Source organism: Chionomys nivalis, chromosome 4, assembly GCF_950005125.1.
Source record: "Chionomys nivalis chromosome 4, mChiNiv1.1, whole genome shotgun sequence".
Classification (NCBI taxonomy): Eukaryota; Metazoa; Chordata; class Mammalia; order Rodentia; family Cricetidae; genus Chionomys; species Chionomys nivalis.
In genome coordinates this window covers 115,608,249-115,633,819 of record NC_080089.1, presented here as the reverse complement: position 1 = coordinate 115,633,819, position 25,571 = coordinate 115,608,249, and the positions used below count along the sequence as shown (strand labels likewise).

General features: G+C 48.6%; 1 protein-coding gene across 2 annotated transcripts in view; it reads left to right on the top strand.

The window, feature by feature from the left end:
• The window catches only part of Scn10a (sodium voltage-gated channel alpha subunit 10), a 98,650-nt gene extending 73,932 nt beyond the window's left edge, over positions 1–24,718 (top strand). The window contains exons 18-27 of one of the 2 annotated variants that reach the window (XM_057766500.1): positions 820–943; positions 2,176–2,330; positions 4,984–5,157; positions 10,823–10,945; positions 11,839–12,123; positions 15,456–15,509; positions 16,837–16,974; positions 17,812–17,916; positions 19,813–20,083; positions 23,502–24,718. In XM_057766500.1, coding sequence (XP_057622483.1) covers positions 820–943; positions 2,176–2,330; positions 4,984–5,157; positions 10,823–10,945; positions 11,839–12,123; positions 15,456–15,509; positions 16,837–16,974; positions 17,812–17,916; positions 19,813–20,083; positions 23,502–24,718 — 2,646 coding nt within the window. Of the gene's footprint in view, positions 1–819; positions 944–2,175; positions 2,331–4,983; positions 5,158–10,822; positions 10,946–11,838; positions 12,124–15,455; positions 15,510–16,836; positions 16,979–17,811; positions 17,917–19,812; positions 20,084–23,501 lie in introns of both variants that reach the window. The other variant, XM_057766499.1, reaches the window with a different exon arrangement.
• The last annotated feature ends 853 nt before the right edge of the window (positions 24,719–25,571 follow it).

Below are 25,571 nucleotides of genomic sequence, written 5' to 3'. Positions count from 1 at the left end.
AACTTCACACCTCACCCCCAAGTGCAGCTGTGTGACAGCCACTGGACCGGGCCAAGATAAGGCAAACACAATTCACCCCCACACCCACACTTATCGAGCCCTTTGGTGTGGGAATGTCAGCGACTGGCTTTGAGCCCAGGCAAGGCTGACCATAGCAGACTACGATAAGAAGGGCATGGGCTGTGATGGGGTTTGAGGGCCCCGGACACAAGCCGTTTAGTCCCTGGTGGCTGAGGGTTGTCACATTCTGCCTGTGGGTATCATGCCCCTTCTAAATTGATCTATGGACCACCTGGCTAGCTTTCCTACTCTGTGCTTTCGCACATAACTTCTGGGTGTAGGTTTGAATTCTGTTTTTGTTTTCTTGTCCATAACCCTGGCCAGGCAGGGAGGGGCTGTCGGTGACAGATGGGGACCCACCCTCCCATTTGGCTCCATTAGCCAAGTGATCAGGTTCACTAACATGAGAGCCGCTCTGCCTCCTAATTGAATTTGTCTGGAGACATTACAGGCCAGTGCCGCTGGGAGGACAGCAGGGCCCCACAACACAGCTCCCCGATTAAATATTCAAGTGCATTGAAAGCTGAGCATCTTTATGGGTGTAATTACAGTGTCTCGGGCCATTGCCAGCTCTCCATCAGGGCCCAGCTAAGCCACAGGGCTCCGCGTGGAGCATCCATGTCCCGGCCTTGCTGCTGAGTCCCAAGCCAAGGCAGTTGACAGCAGAGTCTGGGCCCTGAGGGGGCTAACCTTGCCAGGGACAGGTGTCCCAGGTTCCTCAAAGAGCCACCTTCACTGCCCTGAGCCTCTGCCCCACAGGGAGAGGACGACACAAGCTCTTCTGAGGGCAGCACAGTGGACTGCCCAGATCCAGAGGAAATCCTCAGGAAGATCCCTGAGCTGGCAGACGAGCTGGATCAGCCAGACGACTGCTTCACAGAAGGTATAAGGAGCATGGGCCTCTGTTCGCGTTAATCAGGTTTAGAGTCCCGCCCCAGCTCTCACCTCGATGCCTGTGTGAGCAGAACCATGGACCAGCATCCAGGGGAACCAAACAAACAGGCTCGCTCCAGGCCTGAGGCACCTGTGCCAGATACAAGTACTGTCTATGCTGCAAAGACAGACTCGGTGTACCGTCAGCCCTCCTCCCCCTCGGGTACACCTTGTGAGATTATAACCAGCCCTCTTGAGTTTAAAAGGGTATCACTCTGAACTGGTTGGAGATGTGAAGAACCACAGGAGGGAGGGCCACGAGGTGTCTGCTCCGTTATATCTTTGGTGTCATTCTAAAAAGTGGGGCCTGTGCTGCACTTCCTCCCTTGGCATTTATAAAAGCGAGGCACACTACAGTCTCCATAGGCACTCGCATGATGGATGAATACACAAATATTTCCTACCACGAAGATATTTGTTGCCTCTTTAACTTTAAATAAGTAGGAATTTATGGGGAACAACGTTTCATTGAGTCCCTGCTTCCATTTGAACTGGGTTAAGCTAGACCCAGACTCTGCCCCAGACATGTGGCTCTCCAGTCCCAGCACGGGTAAGGCTGTAGCCTCCTAGGTACCATCAGATTCAGGACTCACTGTTTGTCAGTCTTCGAAGGGATGTGTGGGCACGAGGATGGGGACCTCCAGGTTCATTTATAAAAAGGAAGAAGCCTGGGGAAGGCATCTGAATGATAAGGCCAGCATGAGAGGAGCACCTAATGAGCTAGATTAAAAGGGGAGGGACCACTCCAGGAAAGGAGTCTTCCCTGATGGAGAATAAGGGGCTTTCCCAGCAGGCCAGAATGCTGTCATCCTGCTGGACTATCCTTCATGATATAGTCCAGTTCCCCTCCTGAACTATGATCACACACCATGACTGAAAGCAACTGAGGGAAGGAAAGGATTTATTTGGCTTCTAAGTCACTGTCACCCTTGAGAGAAGTCAGAGCAGGGAACAAGCAAGAACGTGAAGCATGCTGTGTGTGCTTGCTCACAGGTTCACGCTTAGCTAGCTTTCTTACAGAGTCCGGGACCGTCTGCCTAGGGGATGGTGCTGCCCACAGTGGGCGGAGCCCTCCAACATCAATAAGCAGTCACAACAATACAGACATACCCATAGGGCGACTGGTGTGTCAAATTGACAATTCGAGCTAACTAGGACCCTGTCCACCACCTCTCCCTCCAGGCTGCACTCGCCGCTGCCCCTGCTGCAAAGTGAATACCAGTAAGTTTCCGTGGGCCATGGGCTGGCAGTTGCGGAAAACCTGCTACCGCATTGTGGAGCACAGCTGGTTCGAGAGTTTCATCATCTTCATGATCCTGCTCAGCAGTGGAGCGCTGGTAAGGGAAACCGGGGTTCCCCGGGCTCAATGGCCTCCAGCGGGGCGCTGGGAAGTGAAACCTGGGTCCTGGGCTCAATGGCCTCCAGATGGGTGCTGGGAAGAGAAAATGGGGTCCTGGGCTCAATGGCCTCCAGCTGGGGTAGGCTTCCATCTGAAGGCCACAGAGCTGCCTTGGTGGGGCTGAAAATCTCCAGGCTACAGATGGCAGGAAAGCTTCCACCCAGTACACCACATGGGAGGTATTCAGCAACGATTGCGTGCCTCCTACTTTATAGGTGGAAAACTAAGACTCAGATGGTTGGAGGACTCTCCCATTGTCACCAGCTAGAAAGCAGCAAAACCTAACTTTGCCTGTAAAGGATCCCCAAGCCCTTAGCTTTCTACCCCCTGATCTTCCAAACACTGGCTTTTTCGGAAGACCGAGTTCATCTTCCCCTTCTTAGCAAACCACGTGCCCGCTGATTCTTCGGTCTCACGGTCTTCTCAGGCATCGCTTTCTCTAGTCTAGTCATCTGGAGAGTGTGTGGAAACACTGGTCCAGTTGGAGGTGAGATGACAGAACCCGAGAGCTTGCATTTCCGACAAGCTGCAGGCTGAGACAGACACGGGCAGCTGAGAGCCATTGAACAGCAGAGTCTTAGGGAATAGAAACTTGTGGAATTCTGCGATACTTCAGAGGCTGCTGGCCAAATGCTGGACCCTGAAGAACATGGAAAGGTTCTCTCCCCCATTTAGGCATTGGAAGGGACTTACTGTCCCCATTAGCCAACACTTTCACACACGAAAAATGCTGGTGTCAGAGACTCAGCTGGGGTCCAAGCTAATCTGCCTTCCTCAGCATTCAGAGCTCCTGTCTCCCCATCAGCCTGCCCCAAAAGGTGCCCTTCTTTGTTCTCTGTGCCCTGCTGCTGCTCCCTTCTCTCTCCTCCTCTCTCTACAGTCTAGTGCCAACCTCCCCATTCCCAGGGGGGCACTCAAATCCTGAAGCAGCCGTTCTGCCCCAGCCCCTCCCCCCCCCCCCCGCAGCAGCTTCCCTTCGCTCCCTATCTCCTTTCCTATGGGACCAAACAGACACCAAATTTAGTCTTCTTTATGCTTTTGCTTTGAGTGCTTAAAAAAAAAAAGCAACATGGATTTTCATCTGACAAAGTGAAGTGAGAAAAAGGAACTTGGAAATTATAGAAAAAGATAAAGAAAAAAATCCACCATTTTCCTGTCACTCAAAGAGAAACTCACTTTGAAAACACTTTGGTGTGGCTCTTCCCAGCTTTCTTATACACAGAATATATAAATATTGTAAAAAATAAATGTATGTATGTTCTATGGTTTCTCAAGAAATTTCCTCGGGAAATATGCTCATACAAACTCATTTAACAGCCACAACATACTTCATTATAGGAATGTGCCCCTCATTTACTCAGTCGGTGCCTACATTGACACCTCACATGGACCACACATCTTCCTTGTTGGAAATTTTAAATGAAAATCAGAAATAATGAATGACTGTCAAAAATACTGAGTAGTTTCAGAGCTGTGGAATAATCACCGGAGACGTTGAATGGCTATCAGAGTTATTGAATGGCGGTTGAAGATTTTGAATGACTATTGCAGATGTTGAATGATGATCAGAGGTATTTAATGATTGCCAAGAATATTGAACACTAGACAGAGCTATTGAGTAATGGTTGGAGACACCGATTGTTGGCAATTTTTGAATGCCTACCTGGCTTAGGTTTGGTCTGAGATCCAGAGGTTAGAGCCATGTCTCTTGATCCAGCAGTTTGTTGGGGCTTACTTGTGGATGAAGCAGAGGAGGACAGCAGGGTGTCAGGGAAAGCAGCTGAGAAATGATGTCCAGCCTCAGCTGATTGCACAGGAGCTCTGACCACCCAGGGTACCATAGAGTTGCCCCACACGGAGGCAAACTGGGGACCAACGCCAATGGCTAGTCCTGTCCCAGAGGTGGGGATCTAACCTAGGAAGCACTTCCCAAAATGGACTCAGTTTGATCCACACCATAGAACTGCTACCAGCAGCTGGGTGTTGACGCCTCATGCAGAGAATCATGTGGATACTGACAGCACCCAGCGTCTTTAGCGTGTCTTTAGAGCTAGGTTGACTCGCTACTTGACAGCCTTTTGGCTCCCAAATACGGGCTGTTTTTTCACTCCTATCAGTCATTCCTGAGAGTGAATCCCCAGCAGACACACCAACACTGGGGTCCATCTTTATCTCTGGTGGAAGGAAAAGTTGGCACCTCTTTTTAACTTGAATTTCCTTGATTACCTGTGAGATGGAACGCTCATTTTCAGAAGTTTCTTGCTGATTCTTTCCTTTCTCGTGGACTGCCTGTGGTCATCCTTCTGTGCTTTTATTTTTAAAAATAAGTCACTGCGAATATCCCTTTGGTTTGCTTCCAAAAATCTAACCCGGGGTTCCTTTTCTCACTTCTGCCCGACAGCCCTGCGGGGCACCAGAACTGTGTGTCCCTGTGTGCTGCGACATGTTAGTTCCTATCCCACAGTGCCTCCTCCACGGTCCACTTAATCCTCAGAGCAAAGAAAGGAACCACGAGGACTACTAAGGCCATTCCCCAGAGGCCATGGGTCAGGACCCCACTGCTATGGGCCATTCTTCTCTCTTCCCTGCAGGCCTTTGAGGATAACTACCTGGAACAAAAGCCCCGAGTAAAGGCTATGCTGGAGTACACCGACAGAGTATTCACCTTCATCTTTGTGTTTGAGATGCTGCTCAAGTGGGTAGCTTATGGCTTCAAAAGATATTTCACCAATGCCTGGTGCTGGCTGGACTTCCTCATTGTGAATGTGAGTGGCTCTAGGCACTCCGTGGGGGTGGAGCTGGGGATCTCACCATGGACGGGGTTCTGTGGCTAGGACAGATGTGGCTCTATGCACTCCGTGGGGTGGAGCTGGGGATCTCACCATGGACGGGGTTCTGTGGCTAGGACAGATGTGGCTCTATGCACTCCGTGGGGTGGAGCTGGGGATCTCACCATGGACGGGTTCTATGGCTAGGACAGATGCAGCTCTATGCACTCTGTGGGGTGGAGCTGGGAATCTCACCATGCACGGGTGCTACAGCTGGTACAGATGTGGCTCTGACAATGGTCTCTATGGGGCTGCTTTGAGCACTGAGTTAGAAGTCAGGAGAACTTTGCATGTCAGTGAATGGTGTGCCCCGACTGGGAAGCTCACAGTTTGTACACTGTTGTGACCTCTGGTGAAGCTGCAGGCCTGCAGACTCTGTCAGGTTAACTGCTGCAGCCTTCTGCCTTCATATCCAAAGCAAGATGGCACAGGCACCCAGGCTGCCCTGAATTCTCTCCCCTTGCCAGGACTCTGGACCTCAGGGCCCTGTGGTCTACAAAAAGAAGCTGCCTGCTAACTGCATGGTCTCCAGTCCCGGCTGTGCTGTAGATACCATGGAGCTAAGCTCACTGCTAACTGCGTCAGCAGATGAGCCGTGTGCCCCACACACATTCTGCCATCACTCCCACGTCTTAACTACTCCACTGCTCTGCCCCCTTTGAAAACATCTCCTTGGCTTTTCAAGATGGCAGCCTGTGTTACTTGCTCGCTGATGTCTAGATGAGGGTTTTTGTGAGTGGGGCAAGCCCTTTTGTCTCTGTCTCCCTCCACCCGCAGCCACCTACACCAGGGTCATACACACCAGAGATGTCAGGAAACATGTCTGTGTCTGGTATGTGCCTCCTGAAGCTAGCTGGGGTCCAGTGCAGAATATTCTGTCTAGCCTAAGTTGGCAATATCTCCACTGCTTTCCTGATAGCAGGGTGCCATTGGTAGCAGGTCACTGTGCCACAGGGACCCTGAGAAGCCTGGAATCCGAGTCCCAAGTGACAGTTCTCGGCATGTGAAGAAATTATTCACAAATAAGAAGACAATGCTTTCTTCTGTCTCGCACTCTGCCAAGAGCTCTTGCTTGTGTAGACTTCATTGTTTTCCAGCCCTGATCTCCTTAAGAAGCCTCTTCTTAGCCGGGTGTGGTGGTGCACGCCTTCAATCCCGGCACTCAGGAGGCAGAGGCAGGTGGAGCTATGTGGGTTCTAGGCCAGCCTGGTCTGCAGAGTGAGTTCCAGGACAGCCAAGGCTACGCAGAGAAACCCTGTCCCGAAAAGAAGAAAAGGGAAAAGGAGGAGGAGACTCTTCTTTATTGTGACTGTCTCTCCTTCCTTCTATGTGTCTGTCTTCCCATGTATTCCACTATTTACTTCTTCGTCCTTCCTTCCTTCTTTCCTTCCTTTCTTCTGTCCTCCCAAGAGTCCTCTCTCTGCCCTTTCCCTTCCAGCTATCCTTTTCCACTCATCTTTTCCTCTTCCCTTCATCCTTGCCTTCCTCTGTCCGCTCACCAATTGGTGTTTAACCCCTGTATCTCTTTTCTAAACAAATAGCCAGGCATTTACCCTTCTGTCCAACCACTCATTCACCATCTCTTCAGGCATGCGTCCTTTTATCCATGTGGTCTACCATCTTTCCAGACTTCCTTTGCCAACCTCTGATTGTCAGTTTTAAATGCCCACCCACCGAGGACCCCCTGGAAAGAGTCTTCACTGAGGAATTATCTACAGCTAGCTGGCCTGTAGGCGTCCATGGAGATGGCCTTGATGGCTAGCTGGGGTTGGAAGGCCCACCCTGAATGTCTGCTGCACCCGTTTGTGGGCTGATCCCTGAGCTGTACAACAGGGAAGACAGATGGGTAGAAGCAGCGAGAAGACAAGCAGCGAGACCTTGGTTGCTCTCTGCTCTGCTTGTGGATGGGGTGCGATAGCTGCTGGAGTTCTGCCTTGAGTTCCTCAGTGGTGGGCTGTGGCGTGGAGCATGAGCCAAACAAACCCTTCTTCGCCTTGGCTGCTTTTTTCTGGGATCCTTCGTCTCAGCCACAGAAAGGAAAGCCGAGCACAATCTCCCCCCCCCCACCCCGGCCATGTTCCCCCTACCGTCCATTCATCCCCTTCTCTTCCAGCTATCCACCTAACCAAACTTTCAGCCATTCACTAATTTCTCCCACTCATCTCTTCGACCCGGCTCTCCACCTATCATGCATCTGTCCATCATTTTACTTAGCCATTCCTTCTTTCATCTATCCATCCTTTCCCTTCATCCATACGTTCTCCTTTCTCTGATTCTTTCTCTGACCCTTGCCCTCAACTGTCTATCCTACCCATCTTTGTGGCCTTTGATCCTTTCTTCCTCCCATCTTTTCATCCATCCCGACATGAGTCTTTTCTTGCATCTATCAAATATTTATTTGCAAAATCTTTTAAATGCAAAGTTGCTGCACGGAATGCTCTGGGAAACATGGAAGCAAGAAATAGACAGTCGGCCAGGCACAGTGTTATATGCCTAGGATCCCAGCACTGGAGAGGCTGGCAGAGGAATACTGGGGGTCTGAGACCAGCCTGGCTACATAGTAAGACCTGTCCCCCAAAAGGAAAGGGGATAGAATAGAGGGGAGGGGGAGGAAGAAAGAGTGATTTGGGGGATAAAAAAAATGAAGGGAAGGAGAGAGTATGGAGATAGGGAGGGAAGTGGAAGATGGAAAAGACGGGAGAGGAGGAAGAGAGGAGGGGAGGGAAAAGGAAGAGTAAAGAATGTAAGGGAGGGGTGGGAGGAGAGAGAGATCTTCTCTAGGAGTTTACGCTTTAATCTTCCTAGACAGGACATATTCAGAGAAGTAAACGTATCCAAAGGGTGTGTGTGGTGGACACTGCTGAGGACAGTCACCACTGAGGTGAAACAGAAGCATGAGCTTTCTTCCCCTCGGTGAGCGGAGTGTCTCGGAAAGCTTCCTGTAGGAACACAAGTGAGAGCAGAGAGGTGCTGGAGGAAGGTCAATCCGAGTTGAACGCACGACGGAGGCCACGTGTACACGGAAAACCATTCGACCTGAGCAGGATGTGGCTAGAAAGACAGGCTGTGGTCACATGACCCAGACTGCTGAGGTCCTAGAGAAGAGTGGAAGTGGGAGGGTCTTAGCCGGAATTACGGTAGAGTGTGGAGGAGACATATGCAGTATTAGCCCTGATGGTAAGCTGTGGAGCTGGTGTTCTGAGCGATACAAAAGGTGGGCTTGGCTGGGGTTGTCTGCTCCATTTGCAAAGTTTGAACAAGAAACAGCTTTTCTTGAAGGATGTGCAAAAGACTGACATAAAACTGGCCCTGAACCATGCATGCTGCCCTCAGCCAGGCAGACAGCTGGGTGCCTGATGGTGTCTGCAGCCTTGTGTTAATGCAAGAAGGAAGTCCTTTCTATCCTGTTTGTTGTGGTCACTGTTGGCCTGGTAGAATAGGCCACCCATTCAGATAATGGGTATTGTTTCAGACACAGGGACCTACGTGTCAACTCCTTGCTTTCTAGAGTCCTGGTACAGGCGCCAGGGTAAGTAATCTAAGCCCTAATTCAGCACCATCCAGGGTGTTGTGGGTCTGGCTCACAGTCCCATAAAGCTAAGCTTGTCCCCAGAATGTTTCCCCCTAGTATCTTGAGAGTTCCTGCAAGAAGTGGCTGTTTTTCATGACAGCCTGTGTCCTTTGATATCCTTGGGATAGCATCTAAAGAGAACCAGCAGACCAACAGGGACTCACTGCTCAGCTGGACCTCAGATGTCTTGAAGCTAGAGCTCAGACAACTGCCCAGCTACGAGAACTAGCTGACTTGGGGTCGGACGCCCTCCTTTCCACTTGAATCTTGTATTTTAAAAAGGGTGAAAGTTTCTTAATCCAGGGGGCCACAAAGCCAGGGATCAAGAGGGGCCTGAACAGATACACACAAGCAGGATTCTTCCCAACCCAATTTTCTAAGCAGATACAATCAAGACTAACTTAGATCCCTCAAAATGAGCATATTAGTTACCTTTCTGTTCTGTGAAGAAAAGGTTTGTTTTGGTTTTTGGTTCCAGAGGGATAGAATTTGTCACCGCAGGGAAACATGACAACAGGCAGAGAAAGCACGGCAGCAGGAGCAGATGGTCACACTCTCACCCTCACACAAGAAACAGAGAGAGAGAGAGAGAGAGAGAGAGAGAGAGAGAGAGAGAGAGAGAGAGAGAAGCAGGGTGGGGAGAAGAAGTAGGACAAGGCTATAAGCCTTCAAAGCCAGCCCCCAGTGACCCCATCAATGCAGTTCCTCCAACAAGGGTCCATTACCTGCTCAAACAACACCACCAGCTAGGGGCCAAGTGTTCAAACACATGAACTTGTGGGGGACATTTCTCATTTAAACCACTACAATCAGCTTTAATCACAGGTCCAAATGAAGGGGCATCAGCTCCCCCAAATCTCTGAAATTCAATCAAAATATCAAGGTTCTTGGGGCCCAGCCAGCGCCATTGGAGGAAAAATGAAGTTTGACCACATGTTTCTGGGGATAGCAATGAGTGAGAATACGTTTTCTTGCTGTGGTGGTGGTTTGAGAAAAAATGGTCCCCATAGGGAGTGGCACCAGTAGGAGGTGTGGCTTTGTTGGAGTGGGTGTGGCCTTGTTGGAGGAAGTGAGCCACTGTGGGGGTGGGTTTTGACGTCTCCTATGCTCACACTATGCCCAGTGACACAGTTCACTTCCAATTGCCTGTGGATCAAGACGTAGGACTCTCAACTCCTTCTTTATCACGTCTGTCTGCATGCTGCCATATTTCCCACCATGATGATAATGGACTGAACCTCCGAACTGTAAGCCAGCCCCAGTTAAATGTTTTCCTTTATAAGAGTTGCTGTGGTCATGGTGTCTCTTCACAACAATAGAAACCCTAACTTAGACACTTAGCCAGAAGTCCATGTGAGTAATGAATGGGTTTTGAGTCCATCATGGAAGATCTGGAGGAGAGAACATAAGATCCAGAGGAAGGGTAGAATGCTGTGAAATGCCATTTTGGGGGCGTGTCATGGACATTGCACTCTTGAACTCAGAGCAGCTGTCACCTGCACAAGACTGGGCCCATCAACATTCTGCCATGGTTGAGGAGGGGCTCATGAGCTCCCCCATCCCCAAGGATCTATAGATAACTCATGATTGCTAGAGGAAGGAGAGATGTTTTCTTAGTGGTGTAGCCACCAGTTAGATGCTCTTGCTCCTGTAGGTAACCCAATGAAACATAAATACACACACACACACACACACACACACACAGCATGAAAGTAAAAAGGTACCTAATTGGAGGAGAAGGGGTTCAGGGGAGGATGGGGGAGACAGTAGAAAATCATGGGAGGTGAATGTGACCGAACCATATAAACCATATTATTATATATACTCATGAAAACATAATGAAACCATTGTGTATAATTAGTATATACTAATAAACCTTTTAATCCAGTAAAAGTAAAGGACTTTCTAGAACTTTGCCCAGGCTAGACAGACAGAGCAGGGCCTGGGAGACGGGGAACAGAGGTGCTTTCTCTTTCCAGCGGCTGACATTCTAGATCCCCAGGATAATGCTATGCTCTCTGCCTGCACCAGATCTCCCTGACAAGCCTCATAGCCAAGATCCTTGAATATTCAGATGTGGCGTCCATCAAAGCCCTTCGGACTCTCCGCGCTCTCCGGCCACTGCGGGCTCTGTCTCGATTCGAAGGCATGAGGGTAAGACCCATTTCAGAACTTTCTACCCGCAGCATTTGGCAAACCTTCCCCTGCTTCCCCCACCCCCGTGCCCTCCTTACCACTGACCCATGGAGCAGTCCACACGTCCAGGTATCAGATCTGTGTTGTCCCTTCCCGATCACATCTCGGTGACACTGCGCAGGCTGACTCTTGTCTCCCTCAAGTCAGACTGTAATAACCTCCTTTCTCATCACCCACAAGTGCCACCAGCCCCAGGCCTCAGATCTCACTGCCTTGGAGACATGGTCCTGGCTATTCCCTGCCTTCTGGTCTTATCCCTGAACACACACAGAGCACCCGCTGTGCTTTTCCTGTGACAAGTGAATCTCTTCCCTAACACTCTGAATAAATGCAGAGATAACCTCGGCTCAGCACCGCAGCCAGCATCTCTCTGGATAGTCTTTATATCCTATGGCTTGTCTCTGCCACCTGCCCCGTTGCTTCTCCTCCCTGTCCCACCTCCATCACTGACCCGAAGCAATGGCCATAGCTTCACAAATAACAATGGAGTTTTCAAATCGGCTTGTGGGCTGGAGAGAGGGCTCAATTTCTCCAGTGCCCGCCTCACAAGTGTGAGGATCTGAATTCAAACCCAGAACCCATGTGAATAGTGTAATTTTAAAAGGCAGGCATGGAGACACACGCTTATACTCTCAGCTGGCAAGGCAGAGTCAAGTGGCCCTGGGGCTCACTGGCAGCCAGCCTACCCTACTGAGTGAGTTCAAGGTCAATGAGAAACTGCCTCAGAGGAGGTGGGTGAAATGATGCCGCCGCAGGCTGTCTTCAGCCTCTGTGTGCAGGTATGTGCTTGACAGAGAAGTAAAGAGAAGTGACATTTGGGGGATTTCAGGACCCTTTCTGTTTCCCACCAGGTAGTGGTGGATGCGCTGGTGGGCGCCATCCCCTCCATCATGAACGTCCTCCTCGTCTGCCTCATCTTCTGGCTCATCTTCAGCATCATGGGTGTGAACCTCTTTGCAGGGAAATTTTTAAGGTGCATCGACACCAGCTATCATCCGTTTTCTGTTGTGAATTCAACCATTGTGACAAACAAGTCTGACTGTTGCAACCAAAACTACACCGGTCACTACTTCTGGGTCAACGTGAAAGTCAACTTTGACAATGTTGCTATGGGTTACCTGGCTCTTCTTCAGGTGGTGAGTCAACCCTGAATCCATCATTTTCATTCCTTTGGCTGCTTAGTAAAGGGAACTTCCAGGTTCTTCCCGGCGATGCTACATAGAGACATCACAGGAGGCAGCACTGAGCATAAGCTGGAGTCAGTCTCTATCTCCATGGATAGACTAAAGGCCCTCATTGAGGAGTGTGAGCTCACAGGGCTAATGCTGGCTAAGTCTGCCTGAGATAGAAGGCTAAAAGGTGAGCCATCCAAGCGACAGGATGCCCAGAACAGACATGACCACATGTCTCCATCTTTCACTTCCCATTATCTCCTGTACAATAACAAATTATAGCTAATTAAGTTTGCTGCAGTGGTGGATAATATTGGTGATAGCAGTGAAGCACATTCACGCTATTTATTTGTACCTCGTCTGTCTGCATCCACATTTTCATCCAGCACTGTGTTTGTTGAAGTGTGGTTACAGCTACTTACACATCTGTGACATCTGTTTGCCTGTGAGTTCCTCAATTTCCCCCTCTGCTCATGCATTCAGGGAACAAACAGCCTCTGTAGCTGTGGTCTGCTAGGCACTGTGCTTAACCCCTGGAAATCACAGTCAGAACTGGATGCAGGACCTGTGGCTTCATGAGATAAATGGACAAACCACTCCTCCTTTGTTTCTGTTCAGAAAAGGGGAGCTGGAGAGATGACTCAGAGGTTAAGGGTGCTGGCTGCTCTTCCAGAGGTCATGAATTCGGTTCCTAGCAGCCACATGGCAGGCCTCCCATGGACATCAGCAAAGCATGGCGTAACAAGTTGCAGTAAGACTAAGTACCTCCTGGTATTAAGGCTTGGCAAGGCGACCCAGTATGAGGAATGGGGTCCCAAAGCCAGCAAAGGAGTCAGAGATAACCCCTGCTCCCACTGTCAGGAGCCCCACAAGAGGACCAAGCTATACAACTGTCACATATGTGCAGAGGGCCTAGGTCATTTCCAGGCAGGCGTCCTGGTTGTCAGTTCAGTCTCTGTGAGTTCCTCTGAGCCAGGTTAGTTGATTCTGTGCGTTTTCTTGTAATGTCCTTGACCCCTCTGGCTCTTACAATCCTTCCTCCCTCTCTTCAGCAGGATTCCTGAAGCTGGGCCTAATATTTGGCTGTGGGTCTCTGCATGTTCCCATCAATTACTAGATGAAGGCTCTCTGATGACAGGCTAGGCACCCATCTATGAGTATAGCAGAATATCCTTAGGCATCATTACATTGACATTTTCTTCTCCAGTCATGTTTGGCTCTACCCTAAGGCTCTGGGCCATCCAGCCTCTGTGTCCTGGTGCTCCAGACAATCCTGGGGTGAGCCTTGTGGTGTGGGTCTCAGGCTATACAGTCATTACTTGGCCACTCCCATAATCTCTGTGCCGCACTTACCTCAGCACATCCAACAGGCGGGACAGATTATAGGTCGAAAGTTATAGAGTTGGGTTGGTGTCCCAGTCTCTCCTCCAGAAATCTTGCCTGGTCACAGGAGATGGCCAGTTTAGGCTACATACTCCCTATTGCTTGGAGTCTTAGCTGGGGTCATCCTTGTAGATTCCTGAGAGTTTCCCTTGCAGCAGGCTTCTACCTGATCATGGAATGACCCCCTTTTCCAGTCACCTCCCTCAGTACTCTCCGTCTCCATCCCTCCCCCACCTGACCCCTTATGTTTACACCCCCAGTCCACCCGTGAAATTTCTACTTCCCCTTCCCAGGGAGATCCAAGTGTCCCCTCTTGAGCCCTCCTCGTTACTTAGCCTCCCTGGATCTGTGGGTTGTTCTCCTTTACTTTACGGCTAATGTCCACTTATAAGTGAGTACATACCATGTTTGTCTTTCTGAGTCCGCGTTACCTCACTCTATAGTGAGTCTTTCTCTGTTCCACCAATCAGCTCCCAAATCATGACATGGAGACTTATTATCAATTATGAAAGCTTGGCCTTAGCTATGGCTCGTTCCTAATTAGTTCTTACAAGTTAAGTTAACCCATTTCTATTCATCTACACGCTGCCATGTGACATGACTTATGACTGTTACTGCTCTTCCTGTATGTCTTGCTTGTTCTGCGTCTCCTGGCATCTCTCTCATGTGCCTCGATTCCTCTTTCTACTCCCTCTCTCTTCCTGGGCGTCCCACCTACCCCTCCTGCCTAGCTATTGGCCATTCAGCTCTTTATTAAAGCAATCATAGCAATATATCTTCACACAGTGTACAAATATCCCACAACATCACTCAGGATGATTTTTTCTAGTTTCAGCCATTTGCCTGCAAATTTCATGATGTCATTGTTTTTAACAGCTGAGTAGTACTTCAGTATGTAAATGTACAGCATTTTCTTTAGCCATTTTTAAGTTGAGGGGCATCTAGGTTGTTTCCAGGTTAGAAACTCAAAGCAATTACACTAAAATCAGGACCAAGACAAGGCTGTCCACTCTCTGCATATCTATTCAACATAGTTCTTGAAGTTCTGGCTAGAGCAATAAGACAACTAAAGGAGACCAAGGGGATACAAATTGGAAAGGAAGAAGTCGAAGTATCATTATTCACAGTGAAATGATAGTATGCATAAGTGACCCCAAAAATTCTACCAGGGAACTCTTATAGCTGATAAACACCTTTAGTCAAGTAGCTGGATACAAGATTAACTTTAAAAAATCAGTATCCCTCTACATATACAAACAATAAACAGGCTTAGAAAGAAATCAGAGAAAAAAACACCCTTCACAATCGCCACAAATAATATAAAGTTCCTTGGTATAACTGTAACCAAGCAAGTAAAAGACTTGTATGACAAGAACTTTAAGTCTTTGAAAAAATTGGAGAATATTTCCCATGTTCATGGATCAGTAGGAGTAACACCTTAACAATAGAAATCTATAGAGTTAATACAATCCACATTAAAATCCCAACACAATTCTTTACAGACCTTGAAAAAACAATACTCAACTTCATATGGAAAAACGAAAAATTCAGGATAACTTTTTAAAAAATGTGTTATCTATTCTTATGTCATGTACATTGTCTGGGAAACTGACTGAGAAAATGGCAGCCCTGGGAGAGCACAGGACAGCCTGTGCCAGGTGTCCCTATAGTGACTAGAGTCCCAGCTGAGGCCATATTCTAGAAAGTTCCAGGTCTTCAATACCACACTGCTCTGGGTTACTTGAAATCATGTGAGTTTGGTCCAGTCACCCAGAGACTTCCTTCCCTTTCTGCCTATGCTTTTTCCTCCCCAACTCTCTTTGCATCTTGCTCTCTTTCCCTGAGCCACCATGGACTAGAAAGGGTCCAGTTAGATGGACAGATGCTGATTGTCCTCCACTTCTTGTTTCCAGGCAACCTTCAAAGGCTGGATGGAAATTATGTATGCTGCTGTGGATTCCGGAGAGGTGAGTCTCAGCTCCCGGCACCCATAGCCTTCCCCTCTGCGTCCTATATCTGGGATGTTGACTGTGTCTGGCATGCTGACTGTGTCTGGGATGCTGACTGTATCTGGGATGCTGACTGTATCTAGCATGCTGGCTGTATCTGGGATGCTGACTGTGTCTGGGATGCTGACTGTATCTGGGATGCTGACTGTGTCTGGGATGCTGACTGTATCTGTCATGTTGGCTGTATCTGGGATGCTGACTGTATCTGGCATGCTGACTGTGTCTGGGATGCTGGCTGTATCTGGCATGCTGACTGTGTCTGGCATGCTGACTGTATCTGGGATGCTGACTGTATCTGGCATGCTGACTGTATCTGGGAGGAGATTTAAATAGCCATCCTGCCAGAAGACTCAGGCTTACACAGCATCCCACAGACCATCCCTGTAGCAACATCCAGCTGCTACGTTTTGGGGCATTTGAGCCCAACTAGCCTTCCACATGGGCTCCTTAGGCTTCTCAAGTATGTCTATTGCTCACTGTTGAGAACATGGACAGACAGCTAGACAGCAGTGGTTTTATTCGTTACTTTTCTTGTTGCTATGGCCAAACACCTGACAAGAAGGAATGGAAAGGAGGGGTTGTTTTGACTGACAGTTCAAAGGAGGTCTGGCCTCTCATGGCCTGGAAAAGCTGACAGGAGCGGGAGGCAGCTGGTCACATTGCAGTCTGTGAGGAAGCAGAGTGGACAGGAAATAATGTTTCTTCCAGCAAGACTTTCAGTCTTAAAACTTACACAGCCTTCCCAAACAGCGGCACCAACTGGGGACCAAGTGTCCAAACACTAGTGAACCTGCGGGAGCTGTTTCACATTCCAGTCCTAAGCAGTAATGTGGCTAACGGCTAAGGTCCCTTCCTGCCATGGTGGGTACAACTGATGTCCGACCGGCCCTCTCAACCCCTGGAGTCCTCTGGGATTCCCATCCTCTGCTTGAAGCGAGTCTTCAGTCCATCAGATGTTACTCAGTGGCTTCTCCCGGCAGGACAGGGGATGGGACATTTCCAGACAACTTTCATTAATAAGTCTCAGAAGCTGATAGACAAGGCTTACAGCTTCTCTGTTCCTTAGTGGGCCCACACTGGGGTGTGTTCTCGTCAGGATGGAGCTTCAGTTGCCTACAGCCTGGCTAACAAATAATACCCTTCCACCAGCCTTTTCTCACCTGCTGCTTCTCCCAACTCCTCGGGCAATTCTGCTTTACAGGATAAAGCGCCGGGGCCTTGTCTCGGGGTTGGCTCTCAGGGGAAAAGGCATGTGCCTCCTCACATCTCCTTGTCTCGACCACAGATCAACAGCCAGCCTCAGTGGGAGTACAACTTGTACATGTACATATACTTCGTCGTCTTCATCATCTTTGGTGGCTTCTTTACGCTGAATCTCTTTGTTGGGGTCATAATTGACAACTTCAATCAACAGAAAAAAAAGATAAGTGGGGCTCGAGTGTCTCGGCCGTGGTAATGAACCCTGCGTTTCCGACCCCTTGGACAGCTGTGGCCTCGTGGCTAAAAGCCAGTGATACAGCGCTTCCTGTCTGTAGCGCCAAGCTGATATTTGTCCCCTGGGTTTGGTCCTCACCACTGTCTGGTGCCTGATGCTGCCGCTGCTGGGGAGCTCTATTTGCAGTGTCATCAATGCTCCCCAAGGTTCCCCCTCGGTCTTCTCAGCTGGAGCCAAGTGACCCCACACAGATGACGCCTCATTAAGTACAACCAAGGAGAGAAAGGCTCCAGCACCTGGGACTCTAGAACTTTAATTCCCCAGTGGACTGAGTTAGGACATCTCAGGAAGGCCAAGGCCTCAGGCACTGGCAGAGTCCCAACCCTCTTGGAATGGAAAAGAAGGTTCTTGCCTCCATACTTTCCTTGGCTTCATAGAAACCTAATCCATTTATTTATATTTCTAATATAAAATGTGAGCGCTAAAGGGATAAGAGGCTTTCTCATTGTGCCTACATATTCTCCTGTTCCCAAGCCCTCTTCACTCTCATACTGTAGGACAGAAATCAGCTTTGCTCAAGAAGCCCAGCCCGTGGCTCATATCCAGATGCTCCTCTCAGAGTTTAGTGCACATGGCGCTAGGTAGAGCATCTGACTGCAGACACCAGGCAGGGAGTCTGCAACAGGTTCATTCCCTCTCCGTCCAGACATCCCTGGTCCTTCCTGCAGAGGAGATGAAAAGGTCCTTGCTATTCAGCACTCTGGCTTTGGCATCTCTGGGGGATCTCGTTATTTTTAATAACATCGGTGTGTCCCTCTCCTCTACCTAGGGGGCCAGGACATCTTCATGACGGAGGAGCAGAAGAAGTATTACAACGCCATGAAGAAGCTGGGCTCCAAGAAGCCCCAGAAGCCCATCCCGCGGCCCATGGTGAGCCCCTGAGTTTCTCTGTATCAGAGGAGGTTTGTTGATTCAGCCTGGCCAGTGCTGTATGGAGGAGATCGGGGCAAGTTCAGGGGTGGAAGCGATGAGGTTCCCAGGCCCCCAAAGATGAGAAGTTTAAATGAAGTGAAAACAGTTCCGGTGGGTGCCTGAAATAAGCCTGTCTGACGAGCTCTGCATCTCCCAACAACTGAAGGTTCCATTGTGGATTTGGAAACAATCATGGAATAAAAAGAGTAGTTAGAATTTCTAAGAGTGGTCCTTAGATAAGTTACTCCAGGCTTGGTGAATACCAGGTGTCAGAACGTTTGCAGGAGGAAAAGGGAGATTGCTCATCTTCGGCACACTTTATTTGTAAACAATGTGTTTCTGAGGCTGTTCAAACATCTGTGATAAAGCCCTGATCAGGAATGGCAGGCGGCTCCAGCTCTGTAGGGTGGAACATTCCTTCCAGATCCCATAAGATGAAAATAACTGCGTTTGGATAAATCTGAGCAAGAAAGTGCAAGGCTTTCTGCGGGCCTCTCAGGACACACACACACACACACACACACCACACACACGTGCACAAAATCCAATGGGTGGGAACAGGCTCAGAATCAAACAATTTGGGATAAAGGCTGTGCCCAGTGAATAGGTTCATGTCAAGGTTTATAGAAGCAAGCATCTGAGTTCCGTGACCTTTCCTGGCCCCAACGACAGTGCTGAGTTCCGTGGTCTTCGCTGACCTCACAGAAATGACGAGCCAGAGAGCCCTGTGTTTGGACGACTCTGTTTAGAATAATCAAGCTTCTGATACTTTTTCTATGGCCTCTCCAGCCCACAAGTCACTGGAGCTTCTTCCTCTTATTGTCCCTGGGATAGGGTGGGCTCAATTTCAAACAGTATCCCATAGATATGAAGGCATGGGCTAGTGTTGGAATTCCAGGCAACATGATCAGAGTAGGAATTGTAGGTGGATACCATTGCTTCCAATGAAGTCTTAGCCGGGACCCTCCATGTCCTCCCTGTGAGGAGGAGAGTAGACCTCACTGCCTGGCTCTGCTCCTGGGATTCTACATCTGTCTGTCATGTTATCATTCGCCCTCCATCATCTCTGAGTGCACAGAGGATTGCCAAGATGTGAGCCCTGCCCACAGGCTGAGCCAGGAACAGCCAAACGTTGGAATATCTAACCCTCATCTGAGGCTTGCTTGGTTTAGCTAGAAATCATGTAACCATGAATGAGCCTCTTCTTTTCTCTCCATTTTCATGATGACACATGAGGGCCTAGTAGCTCAGCAAAGCCACTCCCATCCCAGGACAGCAGCCAACAGTCAAACCAAGAGCCAGGCCCTCTGTGGTCAGGTTTTCTGCTCTAACCCAGCAGGGCAGCAAACCCCCTGTGCTGTGAAGCAGCAGGGGGCATCAGCCTTGTGGCAGCTTCCCTTCGCCCAGTTGGAAGCTTCTGAAGCATCCTGGTAGGGCTATAGCAGGTTCTTTGGCTCCACCTCTGGTGCCACACATGAGGGACCCTGGTCACAGCATCCACTCTGTAAGTGACTCTGTACAGGATTAGTTAAGCTAGTCGGGAGGTTGACTCGCAGCTGCTCATTCTATCTTCCATTCACACAGATTCCACGGCAGGCACTATGCAGATGCTAGAATCAGAGTTGTAAGCAAGATGGACACAGTTCCCGCCCTCAGAGAGGTTGCAGTTTGGGATAGAGGAAATAATTAGCAAACACTACACACATGTCAACTCGCAGGCTGGAGAGATCAAGGGAAAAGGATGGGGTCAGAAGCCAAGGATGCCCAAGACTGGAGCCTAAAGAGCTCTCATAATGGGGTGCTGGATTCAGGAGACTAGAACAGGCTGGCCTGACACCTCCCTTTCTTTCTCAGAATAAGTACCAGGGCTTTGTGTTTGACATCGTGACCAGACAAGCTTTTGACATCGCCATTATGGTCCTCATTTGCCTCAACATGGTCACCATGATGGTGGAGACTGACGACCAGAGTGAAGAGAAGACCAAGGTCCTGGGCAGGATCAACCAGTTCTTCGTGGCCGTCTTCACGGGCGAGTGCGTGCTGAAGATGATAGCCCTGCGGCAGTACTACTTCACCAACGGCTGGAATGTGTTTGACTTCATCGTGGTGATCCTGTCCATTGGGAGTGAGTGGCAGCCATGGCCTGGGGAAGCCTCATTCCTGCTTGGGGTTGTTTAGCTATTATTTTAAAACCAAGGAAGCAGCCAACTCACTTGTAAAACTCTGTGTGCATGTGTGTGCAGGTGTGCAGGTGCATGTGTACCATGATGGAGGTCAGGGCTCCTCTGTGTCAGCCCTCACCTTCCACATTGTTTGATCCAGAGTCCCTTATTGTCCTCTGCTTCGTACACCAGGCTAGCCGGCCCTCAAACTGTGGGCGATTCTCCTGTCTCCGCCTCCCATCTTGCTGTAAGAGCCCTGGGATTGCAGGTGCACACTTCCACACCGGGCTCTGTAGGACCTTACCCACTGAGCCGTCACCCCAGCCTCAGCTTGTTTTTTTCAAAATTCTTTCTATGGGTTAGAAGAGCCCAATTTGTGTGGTCTTCCAAAGGCAGCAGACGGTAATGCCCCATGATGTTCTCAGGAAAAGAAGACAGTTGGTGGGCTTCATCATGTGATCATGGGTGACAGAAAAGTGAAGGGCTCAATGCAATGAGATCAATGCTGTAAAGACACTGGGGTCTTGTTGAGGGCTCTATATTTTGGGTGCAGTGGTGTCTAGAGTCGGAATCTGGATTGAGAAATGGAGTCACTGTAACTGATTACTTACTGAGTTTTGAGCTGGGTTAGGTGCCCCGGATTGGCAGCTTCTTTGAAGGAGGTGCCATTGACCTTATCTTACACGTTTAGAATGGAGCCTCAGAGATTCGGAATGTGATGCAGTAACAGTCTGCAGGAGGCAGATCGGAACTTAGACCAGCCTGCATTCTTCTAATGACCTAGCTCCCTCCCACAACAACTGAGAGACTGTCTGTATCAGTTACTCTTCCAACTGCTGCTACCAAATACCCGACTAGTCACTGCAGAGGAAATGACCGCTTTGGGCTCATGATTTAAGAAGGGATGTGGTCACTGTGGTGGGGTGTCCCAGCAGCGATAGCATGAGGTGTGAGATCAGGTTGAATCCCCAATCGGGAAGCAGAAAGCAAAGGATGCTGGTGTAAATCTCACTTCCTCCTTTTCATTCAGTCCAGGACCCCAGCCCATGGGATGGCATCACCTACATTTAGGGTTGGTCTAAAAGCTAAGCTTCTCAGAAAGGTCCTGAGAGACGTCTGAACTGTGTCCAGGTTATTCTAAATCCAGTCGAGTTGACAATGAAGACTGTCACATTGTCCCGGGACTAGTGGTTTAACTGCTGCTTGACTCTTGACAGGACACATCCTGACTCACCAACTTTGTATTGAATCATAAAAATATCTTTGCCAGTTATATTCTGACCCACCTACTGCTCATGTCAGTGCACAGCTGTGGGCTTAATTTCCCATTGATTTACTATCAAGAGCTAATGGCATCTCTATACAACCGACAGCAATTCATCACTTGCCCTACCCTGGTGGCAAAACAGAGGCTTGGGTTGCATTTATTTGTTTGAGGCTTTAATCTGGCTTTGCTTTATCTTGGTATTGCTGGTGGATTTTCTAAAATGTCTTTATTAAGATTGACATAACAAAAATACATATGTATTTAATATATACAACCTGTCAGGTTTGAGGTTTGTATATCCACGAAAGCATTTCTACTGTCAACACCATAGACATATCAGCTGCCTCTGAAAGTCTTCTCCTAATCAATCAGTCCATTGGTTCGTTAGTGTGAGACCCACCCTATTGGCTGGGAATGGTGTTGCATGCCTATAAGCCCTTGAGATGCTGAGGCAGGAGGAATATTGTGACTTTGAGATCAGTCTGGGATGTGGAGTGAGACTCCCTTAAAAACATCAAGTAGACAGCAGCAAATGAGAAGAACTCTACGGAGATCTGTCCTCTATGACTTCCCTGTGACCGAGGGCAACAGAAGCTCTGCTGTCGATTGGCTAGTGAGTTTTGGTTTTCATTTGTTCATTTTGTTTCATCTGTCTTTCAAAATAAGAGAGTCAAGAGGACATTTTGATGGGAGTTGCTTTATGGATATCCATATCGACAATATTGAAAAACCACATGTCCTATGGTGAGGGCTTTTTGCTAACAGTTCCCGGTTCCTACATAGCACTGGGCAGGAATCCCTATAGATGCAGATGGGAAACAACCTGAAGAATCACCTGTCCGTCTTTCTTCTTTCCCCCACTCTCCCTTCACACCAGAAAGATGTTTGTTGTTGGAAGTATGCATTCTCTGTTTCTTCTGAACAATCCTGAGAAAATTAAAGATGCACACATGATGTGCACACAATCTCATATTAGGTGTCATAGATGTATTCATGACATATACATGATCTCAGATGCCATAGATGTATCCATGACCTATACATGATCTCAGATGCCATAGACGCATACATGGTACATACATGATCTCTATTAGATGTCATAAATGCATATGTGACATATAAATTATCTCATGCTAGATGTCATATATGTATACATGAGGTATACATTGTTTCATATTAGATGTCATAGATGCATACATGATGCATACATAATCTCACATTAGATGTCATAGATGCGTGCATGGCATATAAATAATCTCATATTAAATTCATAGATGCACACTTGACATATACATGATCTCATATTAGATGCCATGTAGTGGTCTGTGCATCCTTCATCTTTCTTCCCTTCTCATGCTTAGGATTACAGGGCACAACTGACCCTGAAAAATCCTATCTCCAGACCCTAACATAGAGTTCAAGTACAGCTGGGAATGAAGGAGATAAATTAAAACCATTGTGTAGACAGCTGACCATTCAGAACCTTCTTGTTTATCTGTCAGCAAGTCGCCCAACTCCTGGGCCTCCTTATAATTAATGTGAGCTCCATACAATTATCTGTGGGATTGTGTTCCAGGAACTGAGTCAATCTTCACAGTAGGAAATAAGGGGACAGATCATAGGGGGTCCTAGCTTACCCGGAGCACAGAACTAGGGTGGGGAAATGAACGTGGTGGGCTATGTCATGTTGGAAGCAAAGCATTGTGGGCATGTGGAGGAGACTACAGTCATTTCTGGCTGAACTTGGCTGTGGAAGAGAGACGGTTGTTTATTATGATGATTGACATGTATTAACTGAACAAATTAATGGGATTCACTGTGTTATTCCCACACATGCATGCATGGTGTGTTGAAGACAACAGGGTTTTAGAGGCTGACTTATAAGTTGTTCTGGTTGGGAGAATGATAAGAACATAGTAGAAAGGTCAAAAAAATAGCCTGAGGGAGGAATGGTTACCACCACGGACAGTTACTGACCAGCAGGTCAGGCTAAGGCCCAGACTCTTCAAATATGGGTGTCTATACTGAGAAAAGAGGAGGACACATGCTCATAGCCAACTTAACCAGAGCTCATGGTTTGAGACACTAATTAATAATTTCCCGCCATGTTGCAGGTCTGGTGTTTTCTGCAATCCTTACATCACTTGAAAATTACTTCTCCCCAACACTCTTCCGGGTCATCCGTCTGGCCAGAATCGGCCGCATCCTCAGGCTGATCCGAGCAGCCAAGGGGATCCGCACGCTGCTCTTCGCCCTCATGATGTCCCTGCCCGCCCTCTTCAACATTGGCCTCCTGCTCTTCCTCGTCATGTTCATCTACTCCATCTTCGGCATGGCCAGCTTTGCCAATGTTGTGGAAGAAGCTGGCATCGACGACATGTTCAACTTCAAGACCTTCGGCAACAGCATGCTGTGCCTTTTCCAGATCACCACATCAGCCGGCTGGGACGGCCTCCTCAGCCCCATCCTCAACACGGGGCCCCCATACTGTGACCCCAATCTGCCCAACAGCAATGGCTCCAGGGGGAACTGTGGGAGCCCAGCGGTGGGCATCGTCTTCTTCACCACCTATATCATCATCTCCTTCCTCATCGTGGTCAACATGTACATTGCCGTGATCCTGGAGAACTTCAATGTGGCCACGGAAGAGAGCACGGAGCCCCTGAGTGAGGATGACTTTGACATGTTCTATGAGACCTGGGAGAAGTTCGACCCTAAGGCCACTCAGTTCATTGCCTTTTCTGCCCTCTCGGACTTTGCAGACACACTCTCGGGCCCTCTTAGAATCCCAAAACCGAACCAGAACATATTAATCCAGATGGACCTGCCGCTGGTCCCTGGAGATAAGATCCACTGTTTGGACATCCTCTTTGCCTTCACGAAGAATGTCTTGGGAGAATCTGGAGAGTTGGATTCTCTGAAGACTAATATGGAAGAGAAATTTATGGCCACTAATCTTTCCAAAGAATCCTATGAGCCAATAGCAACCACCCTCCGATGGAAGCAGGAAGCCATCTCAGCCACTGTCATTCAAAAGGCCTATCGGAGCTATGTGTTACAACGCTCATTGACACTATCCAACCCCCTTAGCGTACCCAGGGCTGAAGAGGAGGACGGACCACTCCCTGGTGAAGGCTATGTTACATTCATGGCAAATGACGGTGGAGGGCTGCCAGACAAATCAGAAACTGCTTCTGCCACATCTTTCCCACCATCCTATGATAGTGTCACCAGGGGCCTGAGTGACGGGGTCAACATTAGTACATCCAGCTCAATGCAAAATGAAGATGAAGTCACCAGCAAGGAGGGGAACAGCCCTGGACCTCAGTGAAGACACTCCGCATGCACGGGGCAGGTTCAAATGTCTTCCTCTGCTGTGAACTCCTTCCCCCTAGGGGTGGCACTCAGCCTCACCAATGCATGCCACTGGTCACTGTGTCAGAGCTGAATGGGGACATCCTTGAGAAAGCCCCCATACCAATAGGAATCAAAAGACAAAAATACATCTCTGCTTTGACAGCCCTTCCAAATTTTCAGAAAACGTCACTGCCCCATTTATTTTGGTTGTGATGAGAGATGTGATTTACCATAGCCAACTTCTCAGAACTATAACTTCTAGGGACACATGGCAAGGACATTTCCAATGGTCTCAGGTAGCCTTAGAGAAGCCACATTGGGTAGGGATGGTGTTACTAATTTGGGTTTGCATGATTGCATGGTCACAGCTGCTGGGCAACACCTGTGAGACAGCCATTAAAATGGATATTTTTAAAGGTATGGCAAGAGTAACATATGTTTTGTATGTGTGTGTGTGCTAGTGTGTACATAGGTACATGTGCATTTGTAGGTCGGATGTCAAACTCTGATGTCACTCTTTGGGCGCTCTTTGAGATGAGGTTTCTCACTGATGCTCTCCACATACATTTGGCTGGCTGGGCAACAGCCCTAAGGGTCCCCTTACCTCTGCATCCCTGGTCTGAGATTACAGGTGCACTCCGAGTGCCTGCTATTTTTAAATCAGTCAATGGGGGTCAAATTCAAGTCCCCATGCTTGTTTACAAACAGATCTCTCCCCAGCCCCTAGCATTATATCTTAAAGTATCATTGATTGGGTTTTCTCTTAATTGTATGATACTAACATGTGCCTGAGCTGCTTCTCCCTCATTCTCAGGGCTCCTGATGAT